Raw genomic sequence first — 26,366 nt, forward strand, 5'->3', positions numbered from 1 at the left:
CCAGGACAGTTTGTGACAACATTTGGCTTGGACTGAGGTCGGCTATTAAATCACACCGGCTGTTTTCATCTAAAAAAAAAAAAGCAGACTTTCTAATGATGAACACATCTTGTGAACTGGTGACAGCCACGATGGTTAAGGAGAGAGAACCTGTCCATCTCTTAGGCTGCTTAGAATATTTACTCCACTGAGACTACAGCTCCGACTCTCAGATGAGATTATTACAGTAATTAATCACTGCAATGTGAAGTGATGATTAACAAGCTGGCTGACTGGGTGTGAGGCATAAGTACGGTAGAAAGCAGGCAGTAACAGAGCACAAGTCAGGTATTAGCTTGGTTTTACTATATGAGAAGTAAACAATTTACTTTAACTTCAATTTCAACAGCTAATTAAAATGTGGTTAAAATGTGGTGTCAAGATCCACAACGAGGAATTTTCTGTGTGGAAAAGATCTTGACAGCGGAAGCTTGGTGTCAAATGCTAGATTTGGTTATCTTGTGTATTTTACTACAGGAACATTTTAGTCATCGTGCAAAAGCAAAGATCAGACAACATGTGTGGGCTAAAACAAACATTAACACAAGTGTGTCTCGTTTTCTGGTGTAAAGAAATAATAAAAATACTGATGGGGAACAAAGGATAAGGGTTTATCTGTGAAGTCACAGAGTTGTGTGAAACAATGGTGTGCTTGATGTTGCACAAACTGACGGCAGCCTAGTGTATTTATACATCCATATTAGTCAGGCTTGAGCTCTGGCCAGCAAGGCCCTGGGCTGGGAAACAAAGAGCAGCCACCACACATGTGTACTTGTCCGTGCAAGTGCATGTGTGCACGCACACAAACACACACACACCACACACCACACACACACACACACACACACACACAGAAGCCATGATCTAACACTACAGGGCCTCTTTGTTCAAGTTACAGCCGCCTGGCTCGGCCCTGCCTGGCCCACCATGACACACACAGGCCAGTACAGATGATAACAGCTCGCTCAGGCTCTTCAAAGGCAGAGACTAATCCAGTTCTTCTGGGCATACTGACAAACTCACTGGAAAAACGAGTGATGAAAAAGACAATAATAACCTGCTGCAGAAAGCTATGATAAATAGGGTCAGGTCAAGCATGCAAGTCTTCAACGCATAGCTCTCAGTCTCTATAATCATCAAACATGTTCACATTTACATAGGATCTGCATATACTGAATACACACTGCCAACAACTTCAGATTATATGCACTTCAAACCCATCAATTAAGCAACCATTCATGAAAGACTTGGGGAAATTTTTGGGAAAAAATAAACTAGAAACAGCAAAAAACATATGGACCTGGGTTACACTTGAGTACACAATAATAACCAGAATGGCACAGGGTAGAGTGCATACATCCAACAAGGCCCAACAGTTCCCTTTTGTCCTCATTCAAAGATACCAACCACTAAAATATGTCTGTTTTTTTTTCCATCAAGATCCATGCATTATTCCCTGAAAAATTTACAAAAATGCCAAAAAAAAGAAAAAGAAAGTGAGAAAAAAATCCTGGATCAGGATCCACAACAAAATTTAATGGGGTCTATTCTAGGTAGAGATCCATCCTCCATCAAAGTTTTGTGGAAATCTGTTCACTAGTTTTTGTGTAATCCTGCTGGCAAACCAACCAACAAACGGATATGGGTGAAAACTCAACCTCCTCAGAAGAGGTAACTAAGCACAAAGGCATGTGCAGTCACACACATCCCTAACGCCCTGTTTTTCTTCTTATCCACTAGAATAATGTTTATCAACTTAAAGGAAACTGACTAAGAAGCAGGTGAGAATGAGGTCATCTTATGCGTAAAATCATGAGCTGAGAGGAAGTTTAGAAGGACAATAAAAGCTCTTTATCAGTGCTTCACCAATGAAACTGTTGTCCAGTAGTCCATTACTCACCTCCTCCCTTCATCCAACTTCCCTGCATCCGAACCACAGGAATGTTTCACACAGTGGGCGTATCAAAAACAGAAACTAAGAAGCAATTTTGACGAAAACTCACAAGATGAAAATGTGGGAGAAGTAGAGAAAAAGATAAAAGAATAGGTGGGGACTGACATTTGAGCATTCATTATTTACATCAGATTACTCTGAGGTATAGAGAGAATCACTAAGCAATGAGGCTAGCAGCAGTGAGTGTCTCAAGATGACGACAAGTGTGAGGTAAAATCCTGAAAAAGCTTTAGGTCAGTGTGCCTGCTCTTCTCTGATAGCCTGAGGCAGGATGTAAGCAAGAGCAGCCACAGCACCCACAGGAAAACACTCCACTTCCTGTTTGCAGGAAATAGCTCCAGCGTCCACAGAAATCCCTGTGCACACTATTGAAAATTCCTCCTAGTATAGCTCACCTCATCATACGACCTGCAACCTAAAGAACGTCTTAGTCCAGAGGGCGAGCAGTTGATTCATCTCATTGTGTTTTATTCAAATACACCGAGGTCACACTGTTGTTCCTAGTTGGTCCTGGTTTTTCTATCCATGGATATCAGGCACTACTGGAAACATGCTCATGCACAAACACAAATAATTTGTTTTAAGATAGAAATTAAGCCATTTATTATACAAATACACACAGTTAACATGACGTTCTGTTGTGCTGCAGAGCGCTCAAAACACAACAGCAAAACCTGGGTAGATGCAAGTATTAGAGGAAAGATGAGAAAAGTTGACACAAACATCTAGACTGGCAACTCCGATAAAAGCACCACCCTGTTCCAGCAGCTCTCCTCCTCACAGGGGCAATTGTATCTATGGTAACTGTATCTCCCCTTGTACTGGACCCGAAGGAAAGAGCAGTACACTCCAACGACACATAATTAGAGACACGCGCACATGCTCTTTCTCAAGGGCATGCACTCAATGGCAAATGCATACGAATGCGTCAACGCCACCAATATAAGCCTTTACATTCTTTCTTTCAGATTAGTATGTACGACCCTAATGTCTTGTGAAATGTACGTGAAATAACAAACCAAACAAAATATCTGCCATCACCTTCATTACTAGACAGATTAATTCAGTAGTAGCCATTTTTAGGGCAGGTTGTGGCTGTGATGGGGGGAGAGAGGGCTGCAAGTGTGTGCACACATGGGTGTGCAGATGAGGGCAAGTAGCCAATAGGCAGATGACGATGATGATGATGCAGAGCCTCAGTCAGCAATGATGTACTGTTGTGCTGACGTGCTCAAATATGCTTGAGTTAATTAGTCTCAAACAGCAGCTCTTCTCTGTCATACAGCTCTCTGAAAAGCCCTCCATCAAGACTTTCCTCAACATAACATACACACTCACACATGCAGACACAGTGACACACAGATACACACACACACCTCTGACTGAAAACTATCTGACACAGAGTCACTGCGAGAATAGTGAGGGTAGGAATAAAATACAAAACCTATAATCCAGGCTTTTGGATTAAAACGTTAATCTGAGCCATGCTTCCCACTGAAGTCTATTGCTGCTGTCTCATGAGAGCAGACAGAGTGAAAAGGATGGATGGATGGATGGTTCGACGGACGGACGGACGGACGGACAGATAGACGGATGCAGAACTGAGAAGACTGTCATGTCAGCAGGCATGTTTCTTACAGCATGGGTCTTACACATGTCTTACTGTTGCAGCTGCCTGCCAACTAGCTGATGGTAAGTCTATCTTTTATCAAAGCTTAAGCCACATGTGATGATCCCATCACTTTGTGGAGAGAAAATACTTCTGAAAACAACTAGATGAAATAGTAGTTGTGATTGTAATCAGCCACTGACGACTCCAGGTATCTATTACATTTTCTTGCTTCAATCCCCACCCATCACCTCTGGTCAGTGTTACGTTGGTAAATAAAATTCGAATCCCTGTTTGCTATTTCATCATCTCACACACTAACTCAAACCTGTCAGTTATCTCTGAGGTACACCTCTCTCTAAAATAAGATTAGAAATTACACAATTCAGACTATATAAGGATATTATCACTGGGGATGCCTGATATTGGATTTTTGCTGAAAATTATATATGATTATGGCGACTTCCAATGCTTTCACGATGGCCCACTTGAGAGACAGACATATAATCCTTTCAAAATGAAACAATCACTCTGCAAAATAGGAAAACTACTTGGTCAGCAGTTTGCATCGTTTGCACACAATTACAGCGTCATCTTATCGGCCTGTCATACTGTCGGAAATTTTCTTTTTTGGGCCAATGGCCATATTTCATTTGAAAGCCTGTGTAGCTCACCTGGTAAAGCATGTGACCCCTCTCTCAACCCTTTTTCCTTTCTGACTCTAACAGCTGTCCCGTCTAAATAAAGGCTAAAAGCCATTAACAAAGAGATCTAATTTGAAAGTTTTTATTGGTTGATAGTGTCCCAATATCACTGTGCATCTCCAGTTATCACTGATGCGTAAAACAGGCTCTATTTATCAATCAATCCAAATAAAGCCTCTTTTGATAATTTACTGAAGCAAATCAAACACAGTGAGATATACAGATTTTTAACTGACAAATCAAGAGGAACACAGGCTCGGTACTCACTCACTCAGCGCTCGGGTAAAGGCGTTAGAATCAAATTCAGGATCAGAAAAAGGATCCCTGGTTCTTGGTATTTGTTCATCTAGACTAATTAACTGAAACAACTTTATGTATTAAGCTCAATGTTCACAAAACTCAATGCAAAATAACAAGTTATTTTCTTCCACAGTCATGATGAGGAATATAATTTTTACTAAAACACATTGCAGTTCCACAGAGCTGATGTGCAGCAGGCTGTTCACTGCTATCCACTGACCCAGACACACAGCTAGGCTAGGCTAGCATCTCATGTGCAGCTTATCCAGCAGCAAAGTCATATGTGCTCAACCACACAAAATGTTCTCCGCCTAGAGACAGTTAGTGTTGAGGTCACAGAGGAGAATAGTAACTTCTGGTGGGATTCTGACTTTTCCAAAATCCTTCCCAATGGTTCAGTTCAAGCTGTGGGTTTCAAACAATCTTCAAAGTTTCACACAGCTTCTCAGAGAGTTGTTCCCACTCTGGGGATTGGAGGGCCTCCTCTCTCCTCTAGTCAAGTGTTTTTGCAAAAAGATGTTTTGCTAAAATGGAGTGATCTTTTTTCTCTGTTGGGGTGTGCAGGCTGAGGTGGCGTTGGCATATGTCCTAGCCTTGAACTGATGCCCAATGACATACATCTAACGCATGAATACGTCTCTCCGTTATCTGCTTATTTCCCCTCCTTCCAATAATAATCAGACCAAATTCAACAACCTAAAAAGGGGTCAGTTTGGTTGACTTCTTTGTTGATTAGAAAGTCATGGGAGGAAATTGTTTCATGAGTAGAGGCTGACTGATATATCTAACAGCCACTGTTATCAGCACTAAATGGCATATCACACTTGTACTTATCTACTGGTATCTATTGTTATGTGAGCTGATATGAAGGAGTGCACATGGGGAGGGGGGACTGAAAGCTATTAAAAACACGGGTGATACACTTCTTTTTTCTGGTAGACTGTATGAAGGCATACTCGAGGACTTGTATAAAAACAAAAACACATACACACACTCTACTCAAGTACTTTGTTTTTGTGCCTGTGGAAACGCACTGTAAGCCAAGACACTGAGAATGATAACCAGATCCAGCACTGCAACCTTTGGATTCAGCCAATCAGCGTTCACACACTATCAGTATTCCCACCCTACCCCTCCCATCACCCACATACACACACACACTCTAGGAATGTGCAGATAAGAAGACAAGGCCTGACTCTCTCGCTCTGCTATTTCTCATTCCAAATGGTTTCCCTCACCTTTTCCTCTCTTCACTCTCTGGATCTTTCTTTTTCCCCTCGTCGCTATTTCATTTTGAGTCCTTTACCCCTTACACATCAACAATACTGTGATAATATAGAGTGACTCTTACATCGACAATTTAATATCAGAGAACCAAAATACACAAGTATCAGTCACAAGTATCAATGACAATGAAAGTGAGGTGAAAAGACACACTGTCTGGCTAAGACAATTATAGTTGTTACTGTCGTGGTTTATAAATTCATATGAGTTACTGACTTTGTTTAACTGAAGCAATATGTTGCCATATGTTGTGATGCACTTTTCCACAAGATGTTAATTTCATAAAGTAAAGTACCACAAAAGCTGTGGTCCAGGCTGGACAACAAACAAAATGTATTGAATTACCAACACTTTAAATCGCTTGCTGACCTAATTTTACTTGTAATGGAATCCCTGTATAATTAGACTGATTAGCTACAAAGACCCTTAACATCTCTCCAGAAGTTTAATCATGCAATTAACCCAAAGTCTTGTATATATACACATGAGTCCGGAATCTATGTTAATTAAACTACATATTAGAAGTGAGGCAACAAGAGTAAGAAAATATAATGAGCTGATGTTTTTGAATAACATTTAGGTCATATTGCTCCAGCATACCTCACAGTTGCAATTAACCATAAAAAAACAAAGGATGGTACATTTACACCCCTGTAGACCTTTGATCCTGATGCAATAGCACTCATGGGCAGCTCAAAATCTTTCATGTGTGTCTTTCAGCTAGTATCAGCCTGGAATAGCTCATGGAAATCCAAAGTGTCACAGGCTGTTAAAAGACAAAAGACAAGCAGCAATAGGAATGTCCATGTTGTGCTGTGATATACAAAGAAACCATCACATTAAAATTATTGGGGTGTTTAAAGGATGCTTTCGACTAAGGTTGGGTTTGACAGTGCTGAAACTCACTGTACCTCATGGGCAAGCAGGCATGTACACACACAAACACACTGACACACGAGTTAAACAAAGGGGTGATTCAGCAAGGGGTCTTTCAGTCTGCTCATGTTTGCCTGTCTCCCCAGCACACACAGGATGACTAAAATTAGCTACTACCAGCAAGGACAATGCTGCCACAATGTAAAAGCAAAGACTATCCCTGATAACGGGATATGAGCCGCAGCATTTGAGTGTTGAAACAGACACTTGGGAGGAATATTTGGCACTATGGTGAAAAACAAATAAAAACATAACGCCTTTTAAATTTCAAGTTGCACAACATCTTTGAAACTACACGACTCTGAACCACAACTCACAGTCTGCAGAGTCACATGGTGCCATAAAAACAAGAGGCCGAGCCCACTCAATGGCATTCCCAAGCCTTCTGAGGACTTGGCTACAATAGGCATGTTGTGGGGCAGAATCTATAGTGAATTAATGAGTTACTGTTGGAGCGGCCATTTCCCAGCACTTAACTGGCAACATAATTACCATTCCCCCAAGAGATGAGAGATAGGGAGGGGGTGCATGCATTCTTTAACAAGATGCACAAGCACAGAAAGATAACATAAATGACTTCTAATGACATCTAAAAAAGAACTCCTGAGCAGCCTACAAGACAGGAAGCTTACACGCTACGATGCACCGATTGAACTAATTACAAAGTGCAAAGAACAAATTTTGCAAACCTGTAATGTAGCCTTTTCATCTTGATGTGAACATACAACGAGTGAACATAATTAACTGTAGGCTTCAGGAATGAGGGGGGACACATCCGTACTGTCCTGATCCAAGTCCTTTTACTTCTCAGTATCCAAAAAAAGTACAGCTGAATAGTGCACAGTTATTATCAAGTAGGCCGACATAATGCAGTTTAAATCGGACTGGCAGCTGAATAGATCTGTAGGAAAATACAACCTGCATCAAAGCGTACCTTTGATCGCTTTTTATAATACTTCTGTAGTGTCTCATTATATTGTTTATATCTGTGGTAGTGGTTTTTTTTAGCCACAACAGCAACACTTCAGAGGTGTGAGGCATATGCACACTGACACAGAAAAGATGCCAAACAATGTGCCTCTCCTTGCATCACTCATTAGCCCTTGCTGTCAGACTGGAATTGCTATCTGCTATTTGTTTATTTTGGGTTTTGCTTCCCAAATCAATACTTTAAACAACAGAAGTGGGATGAAAGGAGTGATGGTGTATGTAGTCTCTTTTCAGAGACAGTAACACACGTTTGTTGCTTCATGCCAGTGTTAGGGTTGTAATGGTATGGGATTTTCACTGTATAATAACCATCTCACATTATATTTGTCTCCCATTTATTTATCACAGCATCAATTAATGTATGTTATCAATAATAACCCTTAAATGAATGATAACAGAAATATTTTTTTGGCTGAACAAATGGTAATTAAAACTATTTTACAAAATATTATGTCCTGGCAGAAATTAAACTCAATATAGACTTAATATATAGCATTATTAACACTAAATGCTAGAATTCAATATAGTTGATTAGCAAATGTACACTGTATGATAACTTGAAATTGGTATAGCGCTGCAACTCTAGTTGCAAGTGGTTCCTAAACTTCTTTTAGACCACATTACCCCTTAAAGGGTGATGTCTTGTCATGGCACCCTGTGTCACCTGACCATTAAATATAAACTGTACAGTTTGTGTACTATATGTATGATATTTGGAACATGTAACACCACAGTAAATGCAGACAGTGAAGGATTTCACAAGCAGCCTGTTAGTTAAGCGTTTAGCCAAGTTTTAGTTTTTGTTGGTCGATTCAGATTTATTCATGTCAGACTGCGTTGAGAGCTGAGATGTATCAGCATTTCTTTTGACTCTGTCTATCTTTTCATCCGTCTGTCTTTTTCTGACCACCGATCCTGAAAAATCCTGAGCCAAGACTTTTGAATACAGTTGTTTTGATTTATATTGCTTTTTTCTTCTTTTTGACATGTTTGAAAACATAAAACAAAACACAGTTAATATCTCCAAACTTTGAATTATGATCAGATCTCTTTAAAAACCAACAATTAATGAACAGTAATATAATAAATCTTGCGGCACCCTTGGCCACTCCTCAAGGCACCCCAGCTGCTGTCTGCATTTAGAGAATCATCTTTGAAAGATTCAAGACTGTGTGAAAAACAGCAACAGAAGGAGCAAAGCCTTTCTCCATAAGGGAACAACATTAGTCTATAATAAAACACTACAGTGTATTATAATAACGGTGTATATGACTCTGTTATGTCTCTCTTTAAGTGTTCTGTCTCATGTGATCACATTCATCTGCTTCATGACAGAGAAGAGTTGAGAGCACATCCAATCCTATATTTAGGCAAGGTGCAGTAAAGCAGATTTATAAAAAGGAAAAAGCAGAGTATCTGCACACTGGATTATAGTTCTTGAACTTTATTTGACTGCAGGCAACGTTTCAACTGTACCGGCTTAGGCAAATCAACGTGCAAAGCAGAAAACAGCAGGTTTTTAGTTTTTCTAAGATGATGACATTTCTTGGCATACTGTATAAAAACACATCTCCTGTCATACACAGGTTGATGTAATGAGTTACTTTTTTTTCATCTTAAGAGAGAAATTGGGACAAAAAAATCAATTAAATGGTTTATGCTGTTTTATCAAATGTGGAGAGAGACAGATTTCAGATATATATTGAGCAGGCAAAACATTTCTATTGTCAACTAGATGAAGGTGCATGATTTAAAAGCGGATTAAGTCAGAGAAAAGGTCACGAAGAGAAGCAAATTCCCTTGTCGGGTGTCTGAGATCTGGGAAATTTACACACATATACTGCTAGTAATGATTATGCTTTATATCATCTGAGGCAGCAGACAGTGTCTCCCACAGGCTGATGACTGTTTCCCAGACAGAAATAAAGTGCTATACAACACTACAAAAGATAAGCAAATGAGTGTATAAAGGCATGTAGGGCAACAAGCCTTGGGATGAAACTGTTCCAGCCCCTTTCTCTCCTCCCTAACCAGCTGAGCCACGGCTGCCACATGCACTCTCTCTCCCTCTCTCTCTCACCGTCTCTCCCTCTTGCCCTCTCTCAGTCTCACACACACAAAACACCCTGTGTCAAATCCCCTGTGCCTGCAGTGGGAATGATAAATCCCTGCAGAGACCTGCCCTGCCCTGCCAGAAAGGATGCAGGGCTGGCTTGGAGTGCCCTAGCTTTTGCCAGGATGGCTGTTTGATAAGGAGCAAGCGACTAGCCAAGACTCAGGGTTATGTGACATTTCCATCTGTCCATCTCAATCAAAAACATCCGCAAGTGAGTGAAAAGGTGGCGGATCATTTCACTCCAGTGGCCTATGTGTTCCAAACATAAGTGTAGGTTAGATTTACAATGAATCCCAGTCTGGTCTCCCAGTAGGAACTCCATGATATACTCTGTCAGAGCCCACAGCAGAAAAATGTGTTATGGATTTCCTGAGCAGACTGTTGCTCACTCCATTTTCAGGTGTTTTTGGTTTTGACACCATGCTGCTCTAGCCTCACACAGTCACAGCACATCTGGCAAGCTCAATTTTCACTGACAGATTTAAGTCCACTTGAAAGCTGATTCGGCTAAGTCAAATTCAAATATGGCCAACAAATAAAAATTCATTTGAAAGCATGACTTTCTGCCTCACCAGCCTCACCTCAAGTATTCCAATTAGGCATTGAAGATCAGAGTATGCAAGATTGATGATGATTATTTGACATTTATTTGGGTAATTTTCTTCAGACACCAATTTTGGTAATGAGTTGAGCAAATTACTAACAATTCAGAACCACACCCATGTTATTCCAGAAAATCACAACTAGATACCACTGAACTAAAGTGTAGGAAGGGTTCATGTTGATGTCTCAGTTAAGCTTTCTTTGAATAAAGACCCCCTTAACATATGTTATGCACGGCACTGCCAAATCCCCATAAGCTAAATAAAATGTGTAGATTGTTTTACAAGGTTTCTTCTCATCTTTGACCCACACAGGGCAATAAGTCCTCCATTCTGCTGTTGCAGCTGAATTAAACAGAAATAAATATTAATGTGCTTTATAATATGCTTTATAACATGAAAAAGCCCAAGAGCCGTAATGCCGTGATTATAGGCGAGAGAGGCAGTCTTTTTAAGATCTGCCATGTGACTCAGATTATAGCCGGTGCATCTCTCCCTCCCACTCCTTCCTTTCTCAATTTCACCCCTTCAATAACCCCTCCTCACATCACCTCCTCCCTCACAAGGCATTTTCTGTTTTCCTTGGTTTTCTCTCTCTCTCTCTCTGCTATCCACCTGCCTCCAGCTGTGTGTATCTGCCCTGGATTTCCCTCCAGGGATGAGAGGATAAGCAGGTCAGATGTCCTTGATAACTGCCGCACTCCAGAGTCCCCTGGCATTGAAACAACACAAACAGCTGCTTTCTCTCAATGTTTTTATCAAGAGGTGAAACTTCAGTAAAACGGAGCTCACCTTGATTATCATAAACCACTGTCTTCTCTTTTTCAAAACTGGGTGAGAATGAAAATTGGGCTCCTTCCTTTAGCAGTCAAACATATCGAATCTGGGCATCTGGAATTAGTCTGTTTGAGTTATCTCTCTCATGAACTAAATAAATTACATGAACACATATTGTGTTCAGATAAAGATAGGTCACAGCCATGGAAAAAGTAGCCAAAAAACTGAAGCCCAGCTGAACCAACAGGCCCCCGGCTGCTGTCTTCAATATGGGCAACTGGCAGCCCTCTCATCTTATACACAGAGACAGTCTACACCTGCTCTCCTAAAGGGCGGGGAGGACTCAGAATCAAGAGCTGACAATCAAAGACTCGCCTGTTACTGTGAGCATGAGTAAGTGACAGAGTTTGTGTGCTGCATGCAGTATTGGTGTGCTTTGCGTCTCATTTTATTTTTACACTGAGGCTGTAACTGGACGCTGTTTGCTGTTCCTTCATAATGCTGGGCAGTAGCTGCTGTCTACAGTACTGCATGTTCCCTGTGACATTTCTGACCCAGGTTCCCTGTGATATGATCAACCCCAGTTTTCATATTCTCGAATCCTCCTTACACTGCCCAGTGCATGCCTAATCATCTTTAGAAATAATTTCTCTCAAGACAAGGGGTGTTGCTGCCAATACTGATATACCAGTATTGAGAATAATCATGAAAATAAAAAAATGAAATATTGATATTGTGTTGAAAATACACATAATATGATAATATGTGATGGCATCATGTGTATAATCTAGTGGCTCTTAAATCATTTCTATTCCTTCTGTTCTCACTTTATCATGGTGGGTGGCAGTAATGTGCCTTAACGGTGGTTACCATCCACAATAAAACGGAAAAAATAAGAAGATACAGCAGCTAGCTACTATGACAGTTCTTGATTACTATTGCCGGGCAAATCAGGTTAGAGGAGACGATAACTACTACTCCCCCTGTAGAGCAGGTAGATATCGCAAAAATAACATTATCTTATCTTATATTATTTTGGTCAGGATAATCATCTAGTGAAAATCTAATATCCTCATTAGTCCTACTATAAACCAATTTATTCTTTCTGCATCTGCATGGCGCCATGCTGTTTGTGAGGTTCTGTGCAGACTGTCCATATGTAGCCTAATATAAGAATGTGTCCATAAATGCAGATACCCAAAGTAGTATAAAAAGAAAGGTGCATGTCAGCTGTCTGTGTCCTTTTTTGACTATATCAGGCCCTTCTTACTGTATTTCTAAGTGTTTCCCTAAAGCTGAGGGGTGGTGGTGGTTTTTTTTTACTGGCTTTTTACTGGTATTGGTTAAATTATAGCAGATAGAGCTAGATAGAGTCGATGATACAGACCCTAAATGCTTTCACTGACTTAACAAGTGCAGCATCTACACATTCAGATACAGTAGGTTGGACAGTAGTAGTCCAAAAGTCTATGAGTTTGAATACAACAAATCTTACAGCTGTGGAATATTAAATCATCCATCTTTGCTCCCTGCATCTTAGCCTCTTACCCTCAGGTGTACATAAACTACAGGTTATGCCCTTCTTTGTAATTTACAAAAATGTAAACTACTGGTTATCTTATCGGCATCAGCCATGAAAAGCAGGCAATTATTGGTTGTTGTATCAGCTGAAAGAAATCCATAATCGTGCACCCCTTGTTTGTTTATAAGAAACATTTATTGTATTTAAAAATAGGCATCTAAATCCCTTTGGGAAGTGCATCGACAGCAGATTGGATAAATGCTTTTTAAACGGATGGCGCAACTGCTTCTCGCAGATGCCAGACATTAGCTGTTCCACACTGTTTATCATTTTCCACATCAGCCCTGATTCTCCAGAAAGGACAGGGAGCCGAGGACACAGAACAAAAACACCACCAGGACTCTTTTCCTCTTCCTAGCACTTGGTCCTCTAATTACATTTCCCTCCTTCATTGATGTAAATGGAGATGTGTAATCATCAAAGCAAAACAGAGGCTGTTCTTGGCCCGCTGTGCAAGTCTAATTAATACAACCTCCTTCATCCAAATGCGTTTCCCACTTATTTCATTCTGTTCTTTCTCAAAACACAAGTCTGAAGGCTGGAGGGACTGCCGATGCTCTAAATTACGTTTCGTCCTCTTGTGTTGCATTCAACGTAAGCAGGACTGGCTGAAGGCCAAAGACAGAGAATGAGGCCAGTATTTACTGTAGTGAAGAAGAGTTATGTCAACTCTGCAGTGGATTAATGTTGTGTTCCACTAGTTGTATATCAGCTAAAGGATTGGTTAATTTACAAAACAGTGTATAACTAAATCTATCAAATTTACTGTTAAATTCCATTCTATTATTCGGTCTTGATGATGCCCAAATACATTTTAAATATGATTGAACTTTGTGTTACTCCACTGCTTATCTAATGTTGGTCAACCAACATGGCAACACTGTCTTCTTTGTGTCTTTTTAACTACTACTTAAGTTTAAGATTTCCTGAGCTGTCTGACACTGACTATCTCTGCCTGGCTTGGTTGTTTTCATTAACTGGAGGGAAAACTCATTTGTTGCAATAATACCAAAACATTCTTTAATGGTTTGACAACATTATAAATATTAACTGCCATTCACAGGATTTGAACCAGGCATGTTTACACCCAGCTTTTTGAGAGCACTGTCCTTGGTGCCGGAACAGGAACTTTGGCACCAAACAGAAAGATATTTCCCTTTCCGTCTTCACAGAAACACATCCTCCTCTAAACAGTAATTAACATAAACTGTTATTTTGTATTGTAGGTCTACCATTACAAACTGAAAGGCACCTTCAACTTCACTTAGATAAGGTTTTACAAAGTGTTTTATTTCTGTTCACCCAAAATGTTTTGTCCAAAGTCCTCACAACTAACTACTTAACACTGACTGAAAAATCATACTAACCTAATGACACACTTAATAAGTACACACTTCTACGCAATAATAGCATTACTGACCTCTGACATGAAGTCAACACACCCACAGATGTTACTCTATTTCTGAAAGACAGCATTGCACCATTTCATTCGTGTTTATCATTAACTGTAGCTATATGAGTAATACTGGTGTTGGCAGTTTATCACAACTTATCAGGTGGGAGTTAATACATGGATATTGAGCAATGAACCGCAGAGAAAGCTTACACAGCATAAGGAAAGTTATACTTGTTACACTGATTATTTCTGACAATGTATGATGAAATCTGTTACCACAAAATGTTGTCAGGGCAAGTCTGTGTCACTAGGAGCAGCTTTGGTTACTTAATGAGTTTACTGTCTTTGCACTGTTGGTAATCAGTGCAGTGACCCTTGACTACAAGCCACTACTAGGTCTTGTGTTTTAAAGGAGACACAGCTCTACTAGGCTTTTACAGCTGGGCGAGATGCAAAGATAAAATAACAACAACAACTTAGAGGACCATTTTCTGATATCAATATATCTCAGAATAATTGTTTATTCAAGAAAAAACATCATGCTGGTAATACTTATTAGATAACTTACAATTATACCATAATACAAGTTTTACATCTTGAGTAATATAGGCTAATGAAACAGAGGTCAGCTCAGCTTCGGTTTTTGTCTTTAAAAATCAGATATGCGTATAAAAAGTTGCTCATTAGTGACATATAGCCTTCTTATCAACAGTCACTTAAGTTATATGAAAGAAATATCAAGTAATCGCCTGAAAAATAGGACTAAGACTTCAGAATTCAGTGTTTCCCCATCATAAAATTAGCAAGCACTAATCACAACCAGTACATAAGCTGCCTCTACTGCCCATCAGCAGTCATGATGCACAATAAGACTTGTTCCACTCCTACAATCCGGTTTTTCATCCAACTGACAGCTCAATCTGATCTCATTTTTAGAGTTATATCACCTACTTTTATCCAAACAAACACCTCTGGCTATTCAACATTCTTCACAAACACAGTTTTGAAGCAGCAATTGGAGACATAGTCTCAATTACGAGGGATAGTGCCCATGCTAACTCACTCCTTGACAAAGATAGTCTACATCAAGATCCTTCAGCTCTTTCCTTTTTGGCCTGTCTGTTCAGATTGTGATAATCATTGCTTATGTTACTGCGGAGCATTACTGAAAACGATGTTGCCCCAAGGTAATACATCACTACACTGTCATCCAGCTCTTACAGTTTCACTTTTAATTCAAAGCAAACAATGTTAAAAATCCCTTAATACATTTTGTTATCAAACAATTCAACATAGGTATCCAAGACAAAAGAGAATCATTAAAGAGGAGACACTGGAATTACTAATATGCACATGATAGACTTGGCTCATAAGCAACAGCTAGCATACTACAGTAGTAAGTCTTATGTCGAGGTGTGACCAAGGCCAGCATAACGTCACCAGCTAACATGACGGAGCTGGTTTCGTCTAACCGGAACAACTGACCAAACCTGAATATCACCACCTCCTCTATTGGACAAACACAGCACATTCCTCACTTGTCAGTGTAAAAAAAAAAAATCATTCCCCTAATTGAAAAAGACTATTGAATACAGTGTTTGAGAATATTTTAGTCTAGTTTGAGAATTGACCCACTTAAATGCTATTCACTGAAACTTTTTTATTACTAAATTCATGTATAATTTGAAACATTGCAATCACATGGTGCATTGGCATGAGGTTACCTACTGACTACAGTACATGCTTTAAACTTTTCTGGTTCAACACCTGACTTGACCTAGTTTTCAACAAAATCTAAGGGAATGTTTTGTTGATGGCTTATAATCAAAACGAGCCTATATTAAATGAAACTAGAAAAACGCAGGGACTGAAAGACATTCATCCAGCTGTTTTTTTGTTTTTTACTGATGAATGGATAGCACTGCCACACACAGCTGAAAGGGCTGCAGGCTATTGGTTATCCGAAATGGGTTTTAGGGACCTCAAATACAACTTCACAATTGAGTGAAGGTTTAATTTAGTGTTAAAGTCATTACAATAAGGCTGTTAATAAAGATCTCACTAGGGGTAACAGGTGGGTCATAATCTCTGATTGTTTTCATCACCTTACAAACAATATTGAGTATTTGTATTGACTAATAATAAGAACAAAACATAAACTGAAGCAAAATCATTCTCAAACTGGACTTGACCAAAAGAAGTGTGTGGTCTGCTTGACATGTAAAAGGGGGATCCTTCTCCCTCAGTTAGGTTTTAGATCCATGAGCATTTCCTGACTGTTTAATAAACTATTAAGACTGGGACTCTAGATATCAACAGGTAGCTGATCCGAGACCTACTATGAACACAGCTGGTTGACTTATCAGTGACAGCTTAACAACAGTAATAGCCGGTATAAATCAGATTATTTTGAACCTAGCACAGCAGAAACAGCATGGCTGGCTGTAGGCTCTGTCACTGGGTGTACATTTCAGAATAACTCCTAAGCAAAACAAACACACACTCTCTCTTACACACACACACACATTCATACACCACCATTAAGTATACTATACTACTACTACTAATAGTCTACCAAGTTATATGGCAATAGTACAACCACTTTTCCTATGTAGCCTGTGTTAGCTTCTCGGTTTATCATTCACAACAGATAAGCCGGCAGCATGTTTGAATAAAACACTTTCCACTGAGGCAGGTACCCACCTTATTTGAAGCTTTGGAGGACATTTTACACTCCTATTCCGTTTCAAAAGTGGCAGGTTAAAAGTTGTACGTGTCTTTGTTTTGATAATCACTTGGGTGAGTGCGCTATTTTCCCCTTCCAGTTGAATTTTTCGCCCAGCTGCCGCCACGCCGGGCTACGTTGTTATTTTATTTTATCCAGGACGACGAGAAACATGTCACGAAAAGCCGTGTGGAAAGTCCAAAGTTCATTATCTTATCTTCGTTGCCCGAAACGCTAACGTTAGTCCGGTTAGGTATCGAGTCATGGAAGAAACTCTTGTTGAAAAAAAAGGCAAAATAAGACCACCTTGCTTTGACGTTTCGTCGCTAACCTCTGGATGAAAAGTTGGGAAGAGTAGACATCACCCGGACGGTGCACTGCAATGGCAGGCTGAGTAAACCTCTCCCTGCTCTCGCTTCTGTGAGCAACGGCCGTGTCGTGTCTGTGCGGAGCGGACCACTGCACGCACGGAGGGGTGCACCATTTAGGAAGAACGGGGGCATTGTCCATTTAATCAAAATAGGCTTTCCAAATCACGTTATTCTGTTGCGCTGCCCATCACTACATGTTATCACTTTATCACTCATTTAATTTAATTCCGATTTTATGTCCATTTCATCGTCGGCTAAATAGGTGCCCACCCCTGTTATCCCGTGGAATACACAGTCCGGGATACAATAAGGAGAAGCGACGCCGCTGTCCCTGCTGATGCTGAATGCTCACTTTCACCGTGAGCTGATGATGAATGTTGTGTTAGGGTGTTACACAAGGACTGTGGAAGCTTTTAACATCCAGTCTGAGGGGGGGAAAAACACAACCTGTATTCTGTTAATCTGTTAATAGAAAGCTATGATGTAAAATAGGCTACACGAAGCCTGCTCTCACAGCAAAATACCATAATATGTGAGCAGAATATTAAAAGAGTTAGTCATGACCAAGGACAATGACAGAGACTCTATTCTGGGGATCGCAAAATGAGAAAGTAAACTAAGCAGAGAGTCCTTATTTGAAACCATTTCCCAGCACAGACGAATTGTGGCTGATAATTCACCTCACAGGAAACCACAAAAGCCATTCAGTTTAGTTCCTATGACTTCCCAAACCAGACCCCACCCACAGGATGCAACAATCTGAGCATGCATTGTTTCACAGCTTAGTTCTGTTAAGCAAACAATTTATGCAATATTAAAGTGGGCCACGGGAGAGATATGATGAAGCGGTGACATTATAGAAGTATTCAGTGACCACATATGAGCACAGAGAAACACCCTATCTTCTCACTCTATCTTTTCCAAACAGACTCGGCAATCACATTCCCCCCAAACTAGCTCCTCTCATGATTACTTCCTCTGTGTGGGGAGAAGGGCTCGGCCACAGCGTAGGTGGTCTCAGGGGTTAACTCCCACCAGACATAATCCTGCAAGGCTAGTCAGGAGAAGCAGACATGTCTTGAGGGTTGCAAGCAGAAGATGACCTCCAGAAAGGCCAGGTCATGTCAAGAAGAGGATCAAGACAGATGAATAACTGTAAAACCTGCAGCCATACTCACTCCTAAAGTACGTCGAAAGAAGACATTGACTGAGACATACAGTTTCACAAGGGTTCATCAAAATGCATTCACAAAACAGACACATCGATGTTAAACATGCCCCAAGGACGGTACATACTAGTATTGATGCAAGTCGCTCGCTCCTTCTGAAGCTCCTCAAACGCCTGTCAGGATCGATCAGCGCTGACAACAGGATGTTTAACATGATGACTAAGGTGTAAGCTAAGAAAAAATTATTTGCAATAAAAATCACCAAACTTGAGCTAGAAAATATAGCTAATCGCCTTTCAGCAGACAATGAAGAGAAGCTTTCCTCTGCTGCTGGCCTCTCACTCTCATCTACACCTGTGATGGTACCTCAGATGTTCTGACAGATAGGAGCAAGACATTAGTGACACTTCAGTGTGATCAAAGCTATCTTTGTCCTCTCTGTTTGCATCCCTGCTCCCATCTCTCTCTCTCTTTTTTTTTTATCTCTCTGCCACACACACACTCACATACACAAGCACAGAGACACAGCTCACAGTCCGGGCAACGGGCAGCTTCAAAGCTCAGGTGCGCTCATGGAAGAGCAGGCACATGGAAAACAAAGGCGAACATGCAGGCCCAGATTTGGTTGGAGCGTATCACAAGGTTCACTCAACCCAGCCTCTCCTGCAGCGAAAAGGCTAATGTAGAGTGAAACAGCATAATGTGCACATCCTGAGAACGTAAAGCTGACCGTCGATGCGCATAGAGGCGTTCACGTAAGCAAAAACACAATTGCATGATGATAAATAAGAAGAATGTGAGGTTTGATGTTAAACATTTGGCTCTGGTGTAAGTTCTTGTGCAGATGTTGCTTCCCTATTTTCATCTGTGATGAGTTAGGTGTCATTGAGAAGCTGTGTGATCCCTCCAGTGCCCTGTTGACTCAGGGCTGCCCCGCAGGTCCAGCAAAGGCTCTTTGTTTCTACACACTAATAAAAACCTTCTGGAGACACAAGACCGACTGAAGTTCTCTATCAATCCTTGTCACATTATGGTAAACCAAGGAGACTCAGTCTTATCGCCAGAATAAATGTTGGCAGTGTAAGTTTCTGTTAATGACCATTATATTTCTTTATGGTGCAAATTTTTGTTTCTTGGTTTAATTTTCATTTTAAGTGTTGACAACACTGTGCTTATGATCTGGTTAGGTTTATGAACAAGAAATACTTCCTAGGGTTACAAAAATGTCATGATTTGGCTTAAAATGCCTGTTTTGGTTGCCAGAAACACAGCTTGTCCGGACTTCCCGTCAAAATGATCTGTCTTCTGTCACCACAATCTTGAACTGTGGTCACTGGCTTGTCAGCCAATGTTGCCTGTAACTCCACCACCATTCCCTAACACCTCCAGACATGGAAGTCTTGTCATAAACATGTATTGCGAACATGATATGTTATAGATCTGTCATTATGGTACATAGCTATGACACATACAAATGTGAATTTATCAGTAGTTTGCAGAAACTTTAACTGACAACATCCTGGCCAACAGGCGGGATGAACAAAACTTGGAGGGCATTCATCTGGAGGTATTTCTTTGTATGCAAACATTACAAACTGATTTGTGTAGATTTTTTTAAATATCCGGTTGAAAAGGTAAAGCTAATATATCTATTTTTTCCCCTTATTGTCGAAAAATAAAGACCAAAGCCAACAATGACCGAACCAAATTCCCTACCCATTTTTTGGGTACTATGGCTCAGAGGAAGAAGCTATATCAGGCTTTGGCTAATCAGACAACACTTGTTAGTACAGTACATTCGTTGTGGTTTTGGTCATTTTGTGGGACTTGTTAACGTTAAGAAATATATAGAATATCACATGCTTTATACTTAAAATATAATCATCACCTGGATATCATTTTGAGAAACTTTCACTCACAGAATATTAATCTTCTCAGTAAAAGCCACAAAGGGAAAGAGTTGTGGTTCAACCCGTTAATGATCAGTATACTAATGTCACATCTCTACTTAAGAGGCCAACTGTTTGTGCCCAGATTAGTATCATATGACAGGATTAGCAGGCATCTCTCAAATTCACCCGCTACCTTCCAGGTCAATATTGTTCAGGCTTGTGTGGGAGCTTAAACAGTAAAGACAAATCTGATTTCAGGAACCATGGACTTTTACGTGTGAAAAGCCCCGGACATGGTTAAAGGTTCAAGGTTAGATTTATTCATCCATAAAATCGGGGAAGTAACAGTGCACCTATCTTGGTAACAAAAGGAAAGCAACACCCATATCACAAAACCATAGACTGAAAACAAAAGAACTCTATATGCCTTGACAAATATTAAAGGGAGAGGGTGGAATAACATCCAGACAGTACCATAAAAACAGTCCAAAGCTTTTAAGTTACATCTTCAGCTTAAATACCAACTGAACAAATAACTCTGACTGCTGCTTTTCATCAGGAAGGTCTCCCGCCTCTAAACCTGACCTCCTGCTTAACTTGGTAGCTGTTTCAGGTGGTGATTCATCAGTGTCCTGTTCTGTTAGCATTGGAGCTAAATGCTAACATACTCACAGTTACGATGCTAAGATGCAGATGCTAAGCAGGCATAATGTTTACCTTGTTCATCGTTTTAAAATGAGGTAAAATCAGTGATTACCAAAGTCGGGAGGTTGATCCTCTGGGGACCATGACTGTCTGTACAAGATTTCAGGACGACCCATCTGATAGACGTGGAGATATTTCAGTCTGGACCAAAACAGTGGACCGACCGACTTACTGCCTGACTGACAGACCGACACTAGCATGGCTAACGAGATATGCTATTAACAAATCAACTACTCTGAGTCTTACTTCTTTTTTTCATCCTGTTTCACAGAAGTCTTTGACGTGCCTTCATGGCCTAAAGAGATAAATGGTACAAGATGTTTTGCCATCACAAAGCAGCTGCAGTTAATTCCAAGTAAATCAAAGGACATATAGTTCAGGGGAGCACTCTAAGAATGACACTTGGCAAAAAGTTGCTCTGAAATATAGAGATTTTCACAGAGCTATAAGTAGTTTCTTATGATTGCAGTCGATGACAGTCAGTTTTGTTCTCCCCAAATTCATTCACACAGAAGAAAAGTTCAGCTTGTGTAAGAATAGTTTGAAGTGCTGTTATTTGGAGACACACTTAGTTCCACTTGGTTCTCGTGATGAAGAAAAAAGCTTTTGGAGTTCTAAATTTGCCACGGTGGGTCTTCAGTCACTGTGAGTGAAGCAGGCTACTTTTGATCCTCTGAAGATATTTACTCCAAGAGGCAGCCTATGATCAACCAACCAAAAAAAAATCTCTCATCTTCCTCCTTCTCTGCCTCGCTCTTGCTCTTTCTCCTCTCAACAGACAATGATGGCTGAGCCTTTTTTACAGCAAGAGAGCAGAGTCTGCAGTCAACCTGGTTTGAACTCCACTTTTCAGCGCTATCTCAAGTAGTTTAACAAGGAATGGACCACGCTGCACAGCATCACTGCAGGTCTACTTACCACTTTCCTACTTCTGTGCTTCTCAGCAAAGAAAAAAAAAAAAGATTTTCCACCCTAGAGCAAATCTGAATACTGCATGTTTCTCTATTTTTGTGTGGGACCCACGCCCATCAACAATTAATATACTGTATAAATCTGGTGAGGAAAAACTAACCATTACGTCATGTTTTCCATCCACGTGACGGCCCCATTGTTTGCTGCAGAATGAGACTGTAAATTAAAAATATTGCAAATCCCAAGGCACAATCACAAGGCGCTCAGCTCAATCTACTGTGTGTGTATGTGAGTGTGTGTATGTGTGTGTCTTTCCCTGTAAATACTTCATGAAATGCAAGTCAACCTTTTCCCTTCATTGTTGCAACAGAATAGCACACAATGCTAATGCCACTTCAAGCTGTGTTTTGTTACTGCCCGGTCTTATACGCTTATAAAGATAAATGTATTATTACAATGTGTCCATGCTGTTCCAGTGCGTCCTCTAACTCACAACATGGAGAGAAAGTACAGACTGTTCGGTGCAGTTTCATATCGAATCATCATAAACAATTTTCTATGATAATGGTCTTTGTATGACGGGTAACAAAAATCCAACATCATTTCGAAAAACGGAAGGAAAATAATACATAGATCATTACATAAAAATGTTTCCATAAAAAATAAACTACAGGCATTTTAAAGAGAAGAGTAAAAAAACTGTTCTTGTCGCAGAGATGTGTTAAATAACTTCCAGCCAGGCTGCACTTATATGTGATTTCTATCATCTTTTTATCATCATCACATGAAGGTGCACTTAAGTGACAGGTGGGTTCATGGGAATATTTTGCTGATGATTTTTCACTGTGAGGTATTGAGACTAGTCCTTTAGTCATTTTTCTTTACTATACACGCAGCTGGGATAGTTAGAAAGACAAAATAAGAGTGAGGTCAGCACCTGATGCTGGATGCATGTGAACCAACAGTAGAGCAAAGCAGCATATGATGCAAATATTACTGAAGGTCTCACCTCACATACATGCATGGTATTTGTGCTTGTGTCTGCAAATGGCGCAGACATTTGCTACTGATAACAAGCATGTCCTAAAACCACCACAGCTGCGTTGTGCTCCCTGTCTGGGAAACAGGCTGTACAGGCTGGCAGAAGAAGTCTGAATGATGAAGAATGATGATGTGTGCGCCGGTTCAACAAGCATCAGCGTTTTTAAAGAAAGGTTTAAAATATTTTTGCGCACCTGCTCCATCAATCATGTTTTCTGTCAATGCTGTACTTTCATTAAATACATAATCTGCTGGCATAATCAAAACAATATGAGCATTTCTTCAACCTGCTAGCAAAAGCCACTCAAGCAGACCAATCGCAGGTCTTGCAGTATCCATGTAGCCCATGTATGTACTGTAGATACATTTTTGAATGCATGTGCATGTCAGCTATTCTCTCAGCCAAGGAGACACAGAGGACGTGCAGCACCTCGCGCAGAAAATTCAGCCTGAAGCCTCATCTGGTGCACCTCAGAAAGACAAAACAACAAAACACTCACACCGGCTGCAGAGACGCATTATCAGACACATATCTGCCAGCCACATAGAAAATACCGCAATTATACTGCACTGCTTCTTCTCACAGGTTAATGTGTCACCTCAGACAGAGTAAGAGAGGTTGTGATAAAAGCAACACTTAAACTATCTGGCAGCACTTACAGTAAATGTCCACCTGAGGCTATAATAACATTGCAGAAACACAACCTATGTACTGTACATCGAGGAACCACAACTTCTGTCTGTATTTCATAGTTAGTGCAGTCAGGTTGTCTTAGGACGGGGAGATGTTTATTGTTTCAGTTCGAATCCAGCACTTAGGATTTGAAATGAAACAATAGCAATGAAAGTCCTGACTAAGGGCGTTAACGTCCACATCAGATGAACAAGAGGAATTTAAGTTTGTTTCATACATTGTCCAGGGCCATCAATTTTAACAAATTAACTTATTTTAATTATTAATAGTCTGTTGCAAATACTTTCCAGTCTGGAGTGTAGCACCTCCAAGCCTGAAGTCATTGTTCTCTGCTTGAAAATAGTGGATTGCTGCCTCTGGGTTGGGCTCCTTCATTTGGGGGTTTTCCAAGCACGTCCAACTGTGAGGAGACACCGGGGTAGAGCTCTCTGGAAGGATTACATATCTCCTCTGGCCTGGGACTGGCTGGGGGTCCCCCAGGAGGAGCTGGAAAATGTTGCTGCGGGAGAGGGGCAGCTGGATTACAATGCTTAGCCTGCTGCCACCGCAACCCGACCCCAGATAAACGGAAGAAAATGGATCGACATGCGGATGAATGGACGTTTCATGGCCTTAAAATCTCCTGGTTCCCTTGTCTGTATCATGTTGTAGGCAGTATGTATGATGGATAGCAGAAACAATAAAATGTATATCACTGTCCTAGTACTTACTCGATGTATTGTTTGCTGAAGAGGCCTGATAAAACCAGGCTAGAGATTACAGGCTCGCTTGTTCTCGAAAGAGCATCAATTTGAGCATGTGCAAGTGCTAATATGTCTGTGTCTCGGCTAACATCTGTGAATGCCCAAGCACGGTGTGAATCTACAGCTTAATGAATTGGCAATAGACACAAGCGCTCCAAAGCTGCCCCACTTAAATTGAGAGTCAGAATTATGTCTCGCTAAGTCCAACAGCTGCAGCTCAAGTTACAGTGTCGACAGCAAGTAGCAGGCACTAAAATGCTATTTGACACATACTGTAAGCGGCATGTAATTGATTTTCAAGGAAGAGTAAAGATTTACAAGTCTAATACAGACGGCAACTGTAGATTTCAGGCTGCCATGTTCAGTGAACACAATTAACTTCTGTCGGGTGAAGATTTATTTTGCAGCTGCCCTGCAGCGCAGCCCTGATGTCCATTTATCAACCTTAAACTAAAAACACAGTTTCAGTTTCAGGCAGGTGTCAGTTGATCTCACATTTTCAAATTGGGTCTTGTTCACTGTCCATAAACGAAAGTAGATGTTGAGGGTTATATCTTTTTCACCTGGAGAGAAATTTACATGTTCATGTATTAGAAGTGTACATATTTCATGGGAGAAGGAGCAACTGCAGGTCTCGGGAGGACAGCGTCACACGTTCATGCACCATTCACTGAACAAGTGCTACATGAGGAGTGTGTAAGTGTATCAGGATTCTTCGTGACAACCCTTTCATACTGTACTTATGCCAGAGATAAACATTTGTGTACTGATTGTTTGAATGGACTCACATGTCTTTACTCAGTGACACTAACTGTTTAACATGAGTTGCATTATTTTTTACGAGGTGACCAAAAGGAATCCTTTAAAGTTACGCCATGTGATCGCTACTGTTTCCAGTGTACACACTGCAGTAACAACAACCCTGTTGTGTGCTATCCATGTCTGCATGGTTGAGCAGTCGTGTTGATGCAACTACACATGCGATGATAAGTTTCTGCAAACCACCTTCTGCATTTGTACGTGTCGTACTTACCATACTGACATTTCTACAATACATCACGTTCACATTACATGTTTATGACCTGACGATATGGTAGAGTTAAATGTGTTTCAACATTAGTAAGGTAGAAACCACTGAATATTTTTCGGGGGGTTTGTGGTGACAAAAGGTGGTTATATTTTGACAAGAAGTCCGGACATTTCCAGTCTAGCTTGTGACGACACAACCTGGTGTTTTTGAGGAGACCTCAGGACATCTCCAGCTGTGTTTGCAGCAACATGAAGTGTGTTCTGTACCTGAACCTAACCAGATCAGCATTATCACAACATAAAATAGATAACGGAGCCAAAAGAAAGTTTTAACAGAAGAAGAAATGTAGTTTCAACATAGTCGTGGTTTGCAGAAATGTAAGTAGCCAACTTATATTCTGGCAATTGGGTTCTTTTCAGACATCGGGTTCACCTATCAGTTAAAGTGTCGGCTTTTTGTCATTCAGACTACGGTAACTTTAAAGTTAATGTGGTCAATTTTAATTATGGGACAGCGAGAAAGAATATCTTTAACTGTCTTCCATGAAAAAGAGGATAAATCAGTTAAACACACCAACAAAACATGTTGCGCTGGGATGCTGTAAACATGAAATCAAGTCAAGTTATGTTAATAAGTTACCTAACGTACACGTCAAACCACTTTCTTGATAATAATGACAAACAGCATTTCGGACCGTCTCCGTTGCAAAGCTGCAGCCAAAAAGTGCATTTTGTTCTGGTACTGTGATTCCTAATCAGGGGAAGATACAGAGTTGTAACGTAGAACAAATAGCAG

General features: G+C 40.5%; 1 protein-coding gene across 11 annotated transcripts in view; it reads right to left on the reverse strand.

Moving 5' to 3' along the window:
• The window catches only part of tjp1a (tight junction protein 1a), a 102,571-nt gene that overhangs the window by 33,917 nt on the left and 42,288 nt on the right, over nucleotides 1–26,366 (reverse strand). The window contains exon 1 of one of the 11 annotated variants that reach the window (XM_084361009.1): nucleotides 16,993–17,408. The exons of the other annotated variants lie outside the window; for them this stretch is intronic. Within the exon in view, the coding sequence (XP_084217135.1) occupies nucleotides 16,993–17,016 (24 nt within the window). The 5' untranslated portion in view covers nucleotides 17,017–17,408. Of the gene's footprint in view, nucleotides 1–16,992; nucleotides 17,409–26,366 lie in introns of those variants that run through there. 11 annotated transcript variants of the gene reach the window in all.

This window comes from Pagrus pagrus (assembly GCF_965226575.1).
Source record: "Pagrus pagrus genome assembly, chromosome: 1".
Lineage (NCBI taxonomy): Eukaryota > Metazoa > Chordata > Actinopteri > Spariformes > Sparidae > Pagrus > Pagrus pagrus.